The following is a 9,469-nucleotide window of genomic DNA, read 5'->3' as shown; positions in this document are numbered from 1 at the left end:
TGAGCGCCGTCAGTTTATTAGTGTCGCTTCAGCACCTTAAAATCGTCCACATGGTCGCATGGGACAGATCAGCATCTGTTCCCAAAAAAGCTATTTACATGAATCCTGCTTTCCGTTAAAAACAAACAAACTAGCAATACATACACACACCCTAGAAATCAGTCACAACGCGCTGGACAGTCTTCAGAAGTGGACGGAGTCATCCTCACGCAAGGCGGTCAGCCTCTGCTGGCCCCTCTCCAGGACAGAGCAGTCTCCGGAGGGCGTGGGGGTTTGGAGAGCAGGTGAGGGTCCAGTACCCTGGCTCAGGGAAGAAGTGCCGGGACATTTTTTTTATAAGGAATTCATTTGAGATGGAGGCTAGAGGCAGAAATGAGGCCTGCAGGATAAGGCTAGGATAAGCCATTGCACAGGAGCCGAGGGCCACCCCTCCCCTCCCAGCTCTGGTACCAAACAGTGATACTGAGCTGCATACTCAGAGGGTGGTGGCAGGGACCAACGTGAAGGTAGGAGGCAGGGCCCCCAACTGACAGGAATGAGGGCGAACCTTCCCATCCACACAGGCTGTGTGGCCAGGCCTTGTCCTCACCACTCACTGCCTGTCAGGGGGCTTTGGTGTCTAGTCATCCTTCAAAGGGACAAAAGTGCTTCTCTTGAATCCTCTTACAGCTCCATGAGGTAGGCAAGGAAAATGGACCATCTCTCTTTAACCAATGGGGAAACTGAGGCACAGGGGATGACTGCTTCTAGGTCTGCACCTGGCGCTGCTATGGTGGTGGGTGCATGGTGCTCATGTGCTAGGCTTTACTGACTTCGTCTTGGGCTAGCTGCTGACAGAGACTCTCTGCCCACACCCTTCTCTTGTATAGTCAGACCTCTGGACAATCAAGGACGCATGTACAGAGGAAGAGTTCTCCAGGAAAGGGGCTGTTCTCAGGCATAAGCTTGAAACACCCTCCCTCTGCTCCCCCCACCCCCCAACCCATGGCCTCAAGGCCAGCATTCCAGGCCAAATCTTTCCTACCAAGGTTGACCTTTGGGAAGAAACTCAAGTGGTAGGTAAGCCAGGCTCTTAAGCTCCAAGGATCACAGTGGCCTGGCTCTGTAACAGGATCTTTTCAGAGTATTCTTCACCAGGGGTTCCACTACCACTAAGCCCTGTGCCCAGGGATTAGGGCCCAACCCAGGTCCCAGCAGCAGTACAGGGCCTCACCCTGGACAAATGGACTCTTTTCAGCAAGGTGGGGATGGGGAAGTAAAAAGAAAATGGGCCATCTTTCACCCAAGGAAAAGTTAGGAGTCCTCAAACTCAGCCCTATTGTTGGCAATTTTCTGAGCATGCTCTTAGGAGGTTCTCAAGTCAGGACCCCAAACTCTGGGCTCCTATTGAACCACCAGGGTGCCTGGGAGTGCCACAGCTTTCAAGGGGGCAGGCATTCATTCTTTAAATGACACCCCAGAGAGGAAGAAAGGATTCTTGAGAAAATTAGGACTGAGGCAGTAACCCCTTCGTGAATCTGGTGGGGCATGTACAGTCAGGATGATCCTTGCTGCAGGCCAGCACATCCCTCTCCTGCTGAGTGGGAAGGTGGTGGAGGACAGAGCTGCCACCAAGAATGGGATCCAGGTGGCTTTGAGGAGCTTAGCTTGGATAGACCCTTGGATAGCTTCTGTAGTTAGACCAGCCTGCTGGAGCCTTCACTGGCTACACACACACACACACACACACACACACACACACACACCTCTCTAGTTGCCTGTTTCCTCCACTGGCTACACTAAACACCACACACCACACACCACACCACACCACACACACACACACACACACACACACACACACCCCTCTAGTTGCCTGTTTCCAGTTTACAACCTTGATTCTCAACCCCACATGGCCAGTCCTGGATGTTCCTGTCCAGCAGGCAGAAGAGAGGTGGAAGGGCATGGTAGAGCAGGTCTCAGACAGACCCCAGCAGTGTCTCCCATTTCCAGGACAGACACTGGGAAATTTGCAAGGACCACCTATCTGAGCAGCAGGATCCGCAGAAGCCTAGCAGTGCCTCTGGAACTGGAGCCAGAGGGGCAGGGGTGGGTATGTAGCTCCTGCTGGCTTTACCCCACCCAAGGGGACTTCACAAGAGCAACATCTGAGAGCATTAGAAAGATCTGCTACTGTAAAACCTCCGCCATGAGGCTGGAGTTTATTGGGAACCACACATGGGGGTGCTAGGGGCTGACATCCCATGCTAGGAGACCAAACATGCCCTTTACCCTCAGCTTTTGGCCACTAAACTCCAAAGCCTGTACCCTGCTCCCTACTCCCCAAGAAAGCAGAATCCTGACTTCAGGGAAGGACAGGACACAAAGACAAGAACACTTCTTGCTTATGGTCCTGGGGTTTCATGAGACCAGAGCTCACCTCCCTTCTTACCAGCCTTTCCACTGCCCACATATTCTGGTTAATAAGCAGAGCAAAGTTACTCGGTGGCCCACAGGGAGCTAGCTTCCCCTTAGTTTCTGGGCTGTGAGCACATTCATACTTAAGACTGTTTCTTTGTGTTTTGAAGAGTCTGTCTCTGAAGTAACCACATGTTAACAGAAACACAGTGTCCCTCCATTGATAGCTGACACAGAGCAGGACATGGGCCCCTCCACTGTCCTGTGTCAGCCCTTCCATGGATAGGGCTAGAAGGTGGCCTTGGAGTGTCCAAAGATGCAGATAGGGAAGTGCTTCACATGGGAAGACCACTGGGCAGCCAGCTGGAAGAACTTGACATCGCTGCATTCCACGCCATCGATGAGGACTGTGGGAGAGGGCCACCTAACCATCTGCCTGCCTGGCAAGGCAACCACCTGAAATGGTGGGCTGCTGCCAGGGGGCAGGGTGATCCTGAACTGGAGGAAGCCATGCTTACCAGGCCCTTTCTACCACCTGCCCTCCCAAGACTCAGTGCTATGGTGGGTCTATCTCCCGGGGACCAGTGGCAAAGGCAGTCTAAGCACACTTCAGCCAGGCATGACTCATTATGCCACCTCCACTTCACAAGGTCCTACTTAAAATAGCTGCATTTCCAGAGGGAGCCTTAGGAAGACTCAGGACCCTAAATCCACAGAGGACCAAGAGTCCTACACTCTGAATGCACTGCTTACAGAATAGCCTCTGTAAGATACTTCGGTATAAAACCAATCTTTAAAATGAAGAAAGGAAGGTGGGAATATAGCCCAATGGTAGAGCATTTGCCTAGCATGCATGAAACCCTAGGTTCAATCTCTAGCAACCCCCACCATATCTCTATCAATAAACACAGAAAAGGCTGAAAAATTATTTGAACTTGAAAGGCTGTTAGATGCATGTAAGTACCTTATCAAAATGTGTTCCAAGTGTGAATCTCTCTAAGAATGCCTTTCATAGCAAAACAACGGTTCCTGTGCTGGATCTGAAAAGCCAGCCATCTGTTTTGTTCTGCATTCACATTTTATAGACAGAACCAAAAAGGACCTGGGTCATGGACTGATTCCCCCAGCACCCTATAATGCAGCCCCTTGGCCCATGCTCACCCCGAAGCATGTTCTGTTGGTGCTTAGCTGTGCAGATCAGCCGGCTGATGCCTTCGATGCACTGGCTTTTAGATTCCACATCCTTGTCCTTGGTTTTCTTGGGCAAAAACATCACTGGGAAGAAAAGAGCCCTGCTGTTGATTCACTGCTCCTTCAGGGCCAAACTGGCCAGAGCCCCAGCAGCAGGCAGGGAGAGAAAGAGCGATGGGGACTTGGCTGGCCCCTGCTCACCTGGGATTCAGCTTCTTGTTGTGGCCACATACAGAGCACCCTCCTGCCTGATAGTCTACCTGAAGTCAGAAGCTGCCTAGAACCTCAGTGTCCTCACAGCTGTCAAAACATATCTGACTGCCAACCCCTTCTGAAGTGAGTTGTGGGCTCATGATTATGAACTTACTGGGAACTTGCTAAGGGGTGAGAATGATATCCCCATCACCAATAATCACCACAGAGGCCCCTCTCCTATTGTCCAGCCCTGCTCAGTACATTCCCACCTCACCCTTCTTGTTCTTCTCCTTGGTGACCACAGTCATGGACATGGTGGGTGTGGCTGCAGCCTCGCCACTGCTGGGCAGCCTGCTGACCTGGAGGGACCGGAAAGTGCACTTGAGCGTGTTTTTGGTGGTGGGCAAGTCCTTCTTCTCGGCATCTCTCTTCCTGTCCGCAGGCTGTGCTGCCGTCCAGTAGTCCACCTGCAGTCCCATGAGCTCGGCGCCGATGCCCTGGCTGTGAAAGGCAGAGGGAAGGTGCTCACACTCATGATGTCACTGTGCCATTGTAGGCAAGGAGGTGTAGCTGGCACCTTACCTACTAACCTGCTGGCCAATGCCAGTGAACTATGAGAAGCTCTGCAGAGCTGACTGCCCACCTGTCTTCTGGCATACTGTTAGTGCCCTGGCAAAATTGCCATGCAGCCTGCACACCTACTCTCCTAGGGCTCAGATGAATAGCTTCATCAGAGGTTGAGTGGCTGGTGAGAGCAGGTAGCTAGAAGGGCCCTGACAAAGAGCCAGCAACCTGACTGGACCTTCAGGCCATGTTCATTATGCACTCAAACTCCCCAGTTCAACTTGGTTGTCTGAGTTCTGCTCAAGACTCAGGTGGCTTGGTAGGACTCAGCTCGCTTGTGTGGGGCCTGAAGGGCGGTCACCTGCACCTCCCCCGTCAGACCTGCACCTCCCCCGTCGTCAGTTCCTCTTTAACAGCCCACTCTGCGCAAAGGTGCGTCCAGGCTTGGTGAGGCCCATGTTCATTTGTGGTAACTCCTGTCCCTAGGAGTACTCAGTAAAGACATCAGCTACCTCCTACACTGCTCTATGGCACCCGGCCCCGGCCCCAAGTATCCCTCACAGGACCCCCACCACTCCTTCACCAGCATCTGCCCCCCGTATTGCTGACAAGATGGGTAACACAAAGGGTGGATGTCACCTTTTAACAAGTAAGATGAGAGCCACGTTGTTTACCTGGGGGAGGATAGGCCTCCGCTCACTGAAGGGGAGGAGGGTGGAGTAGGTGAAGCCTCCTTGGCCGCAGGAGATGTAGACACAGACGGTGGTGTAGAAGACAGCACACTGGAGCCCGAGGGGGCTGCATCGTCTGAGTCTCCTTAGGGAAGAGTCACAGGCAGTGGTCAGCCTTCTGGTCGGCCCCACAGTTGGCTGGAGAGGCAGCTCTCAGGGCGAGGAGGGTAGGCAGAGGAACTCAGGTGGGGGGCAGGACAGCATTTCTTGGCTGGGAGAACTGCCACTTTGCCTTGATCTGAGGCTTTGTGAGTATAGGAGAATCAGTAGACACTTGCTGGTCCTTAAGACCAGAGGGACCACCTATCCAGAGGGCTACCTGAACAGTCCTCAAAGAGGGATGAAGTTACCTGATGTGGCTGAAGATGGCTCCACAATTCCAACCTTCACAACCTGGGAAGTAATAGATGCTGGCTAGAGGCAGGTGGGGAGGTTGAGGAGCCCTACTGCTCTGCTTAGGCACCACTTTGGAGTTCATCTCAGATAGGCTCCTATGTCCCTGCTGCTGCCCAGCTTCTGTACCCACAGAACAGGAAACAGGTCCTGCATCCTCCTATCTATGGGGCATGGCTCAGCTCTGGACAGTGGCAAATCCCATGTGCACGTGACTGGTTAGTCCCAGACATCCATCAGACTCGGATGCTGGCAGGAGAAACACGGATGCAGAAGCAGGAGCTGCTCTGAATACTGTGTGGGCCAAGTGGGAGAGTGCTTCAGGCTTGAACCGTCCAGCATGGTGGCCATTAGCCACATGAAGCTGTGGCAGTCCAGAGTGAATTACAGTATCAAATTCAGTCTCAGCCATGTTAGGTACCCATAGAGCACTTCTGTCACTACAGAAAGGGCCCCCAACAGGATGCTATAAGGATAGCTGTCACTGCCTGGAGATCAAGTGTCATGGTGCTCTAGAGGTCTCACAGCAGGACAACCTATGATAGAGATGAAAAGGCTGTAAAAATGGGACTGAGAGCGAGCCTCACATTTGGTCAGGTCTAGCCTATGCCAGGAGGTACAGCCCTAACTGAGCAAACCTGCCAGAAGGCTCATCCTTATCTTGTAGACAGGGCTGTAGACACTCCTCGCCTGAGTGCTGAGTTGACAGGCTGACACACTTCCCCCAGAAAAGGGGCTTATACTCCCATGTATTCACTATGGGAACCAAACAATGCAGGAAGCGAGCAAGGAGCATTTATGAGAAGGAATTAAGCAGTCCTCAGTGGGCTCACATAGTGAGGAAGGTTCTTGTATGTGTAAGCTAATAGAAAAGTACTCTATTTTGACAGGAATCTTGGCAGGTTCATGTTCCCAGTGAATGAAGCTGGTGATGATACTCACCCCAACAAAGGGAATGAACCTCTGAGAGGATTCTTCATCAGGGCTGGGAGCAAAAACAGACTGTTAGACTCTCTGCTAGAGCACCCCAACCTCGGCTGTCCTCTGCCCAGGGGCCCAGCCCACTCATCCCTAACCTCTTCCCACCATGGCCCTCAGCCACATCTCCTGCCCACAGGTACTCTTTGTCACTACAGAAAGGCCCCTGGATGACATGGCTGATATGTGGATCCTTTCCCATATACCAACATAAGGATAAGCAGAAGATTTCTGCACCCCTGGGAGGAAGCTGGTGTACAGTCCTGCAACTGGGGAGCGAACACTAGAGCTCAAGACCCTTGAGGGAAAATGCTTTTATTGCAGGTGCCTGTGCAGCCCTGCCCATCTGCCTGTTTCCAGGCCTACCAAGCCAACTCCTTGCTTCACGTGCATGCCCATGGAATCCAGAACTGGGCCTTCTCCAGTGACTGCGGTTGCCCTTCCCAAAACCAGTGCATGAAGGTTTCTTCCTGAGTCTGTGTGAAGTCAGTGCCATCTATACAGCCTGCAGCTTTGGCTAACATGCTGGGGTAGACATGTGAGGTTCCAACAGTAACATCTCAGTATAGTCTGAGGCCTGAGCAGGACTTGGGAAGAGTCTGAATGGCTGACCAGGATTAGTGACTGGATGGGGTACTGTCTGTACTGGACTCTGTACAACATTTGGCAAACCAGCTGCTTGTCCTGGAAGTGCTCGTCATGCCCATCCACACGAAGATGCCAAGGGCCTGAGATGAAGAATCATTCGTTGTCCTCCTTCCACGCACTACCCACTAGGGCTAGCCATGTGGTGCACCTCTGAGGAGAAGGCTCCCTGACCAGTCTCCCACAAGGCATAGCCTCAGAGTGGTGCACATGGTTCCATCAGCAGTCAGAGGGAGTCCTATTTCTTCCATGCCCTTCCCGCCTGCCCTCCCCGGTGACTTCCTGATCTGGAGAGCATGTTAGCAGCTGGAGTCATTGCTGCATGGTTCTCTCAGCTCTATCTGGTTTCCTTACACTGCTCCTAGAGGCCAGAACGCCGGCTGCAGAGATGTGCATGTACATCAGGCCAAGTGCTGAGATGGATGGGCTTCTTCCCGTGTCTAGGCTCGGGGGTGCCCCTCAGGTGTCACACTGCAGCAGGTGCTGCCTAACACGGTTTCAGTGAGGCATCTTTGTGCGAAACAGAACTTGGGAGGTGTGTGGCCAGCCAGTCACCTGTCCTGGGCGGCATGAGCTTCCAGGACTGGCAGCTCATCTCCCTGGTGGGGCAGAGGCTTGTTCCTAGTGTTCCCACAAGATAGACCAGTGGCCTATGCAGCAAGAGGGGTCTCTCTATGTCCTCCTCATACCCACAGGCCTGTCAGATGTCTTGGACTATGCTAGCCCACTGGAGATGGCTAAATTCCCAGCCTTCCCTTCCTTTCTAAGGAGGGCAGTTTTGACAAGAGAAACCTCTTCTCCCTTGTCCATTTCAAATGACTCGACTCCTGGCCCCAATCTGCCCTACCTTGTTTGCCCACTTCACACACCATTCCAGGCCCAGGTTCAAATTTAAAAAGCAGGCAAGCATAGTGGTTCCTAATGTGGAGGGCTCTAACCCACTGGGCCACCCATACTCTGTAGGGCCCTCTAGGACCGTGGAAGATCAGCCTCTTATCTGTGGTCCACTCTAAGATACTTGGGAACAGAGCGGGGCTGACAAGGCCATGTGTGACAAGACACAGGAGACATTGCAACATGGAGAAGCTACCAGAACTCAAAGCCAAGCTGCATCCAGGGCCATGCAGACAGAACCAGCGCAGGTATAGCAACTATGACACCAGTGCCACATTGCATCCTGGGCCATGCAGAGGCAGCCAGGGCCTATAGGACAGGTACTCATGGAAGTCAAGTGGTTGGCCTCTGAGAACCATGCCCTTGATCTGTTCCCAAGACCTGCCATGAAGCCAAAGACACAGAGCCTAGGCCCAACGACCATTTCACCCATATACACCAGAACAGGAGCCTGGAGCATGTGCTGTCCCTGTATGCCCGGAGGGCTCAGCTGCCATCAGAGGACAAGCTTCATTCCCAGCTTCAGGTACGAGGCAGACAGGAGCAGGCACACTCTGCCAGAGCTCTACAGGGAAGGCCAGGCAACCTGGGTCTTCGCTGGCTCCTTGCAGGTACCCGTGCCTACCGAGTGCCAGTGTCACTACCGTATCACAGGCAAAGGGAGGTATGGGGGACAGAGGGTCTCCTCAAGCCTGGTTTGACTAGATATGAGTACAGCACAGGAGAGCATGCTGCAGGCTCTTCCTTTCACAGCCGGTGGCACAGGCCAAGCCTCAAGGCAGGAGGGAGGATGAAGGCTGGTCTTTCTCTAATTTGGGGGCTTGTTTAGCAGGGCAAGCTGGTATTCAAGGACCCTCCTCTGTGTCCTGCTGGCTGGGATAATGGGTAGCACTACCAGCAATGAGGACCCTGGACCCACGACTCTGTCCTGGGCACTCTTCCCAGGAGAACAGATACCTTGAGGCCAGTGTGCAGGACCCTCTCAGGAAGGAAAAGGGTAGCTCTGAGGGGACCTGGGAGTAGTCAAGTTTTCAGAGGGTGAGGCCTTCCCAGGGAAGAAAAGCACTTTACCCCTACTTAGGGTCCTCAAAAGCCTGGCTGCCCCCCTCCAAAGAAACTAGAAAAGATATTACAAACCCCTTCTGTGCCTCTGCTAGTCCTGGGAGCTGACTTTATAGTGCAGAAAGTGGGTAAGGCCCCTGCCACACTGTGCCACTACACACTCCTACCTCCACACTCTTAAACTCAGGCCCAACACTGGTGGTGTCGCGCTCTCCTGAGGCTGTGTGTGTGGCCAGATTACTGCTACTGTCAAGTGCGAGGAGCAAAGCCAGCACAGAAAGTCAGACGCCAACACAGGGTCGACACAAGCTTAGTTTAACAGGACAAACTGCCTGAGGTTGGCTCTGCGGGCCAAAGGACCCATGTGCAGCTCTCCCAAGAAAGGGGTTCATTCCTGCACCTCAAGGAACAGGGATCCT

The 9,469-nt window shown here is 53.1% G+C and overlaps 1 protein-coding gene across 2 annotated transcripts in view; it reads right to left on the bottom strand.

The window, feature by feature from the left end:
* Window positions 1-2,170: 2,170 nt before the first annotated feature.
* The window catches only part of Pacs2 (phosphofurin acidic cluster sorting protein 2), a 58,437-nt gene continuing 51,138 nt past the window's right edge, over window positions 2,171-9,469 (bottom strand). For both annotated transcript variants that reach the window (XM_059279979.1, XM_059279980.1), the window contains exons 19-24: window positions 6,414-6,456; window positions 5,429-5,471; window positions 5,022-5,163; window positions 4,058-4,284; window positions 3,559-3,672; window positions 2,171-2,804 (exon numbers count right to left, since the gene is read on the bottom strand). In XM_059279979.1, the coding sequence (XP_059135962.1) occupies window positions 2,686-2,804; window positions 3,559-3,672; window positions 4,058-4,284; window positions 5,022-5,163; window positions 5,429-5,471; window positions 6,414-6,456 (688 nt within the window). In that variant the 3' untranslated portion in view covers window positions 2,171-2,685. The remainder of the gene's footprint in view (window positions 2,805-3,558; window positions 3,673-4,057; window positions 4,285-5,021; window positions 5,164-5,428; window positions 5,472-6,413; window positions 6,457-9,469) is intronic.

The sequence above is a fragment of the Peromyscus eremicus genome, chromosome 14, assembly GCF_949786415.1.
Source record: "Peromyscus eremicus chromosome 14, PerEre_H2_v1, whole genome shotgun sequence".
NCBI classification, from domain to species: domain Eukaryota; kingdom Metazoa; phylum Chordata; class Mammalia; order Rodentia; family Cricetidae; genus Peromyscus; species Peromyscus eremicus.
Note: the sequence above shows the minus strand (reverse complement) of the source record. Positions and strands in the feature narration are given on the sequence as shown.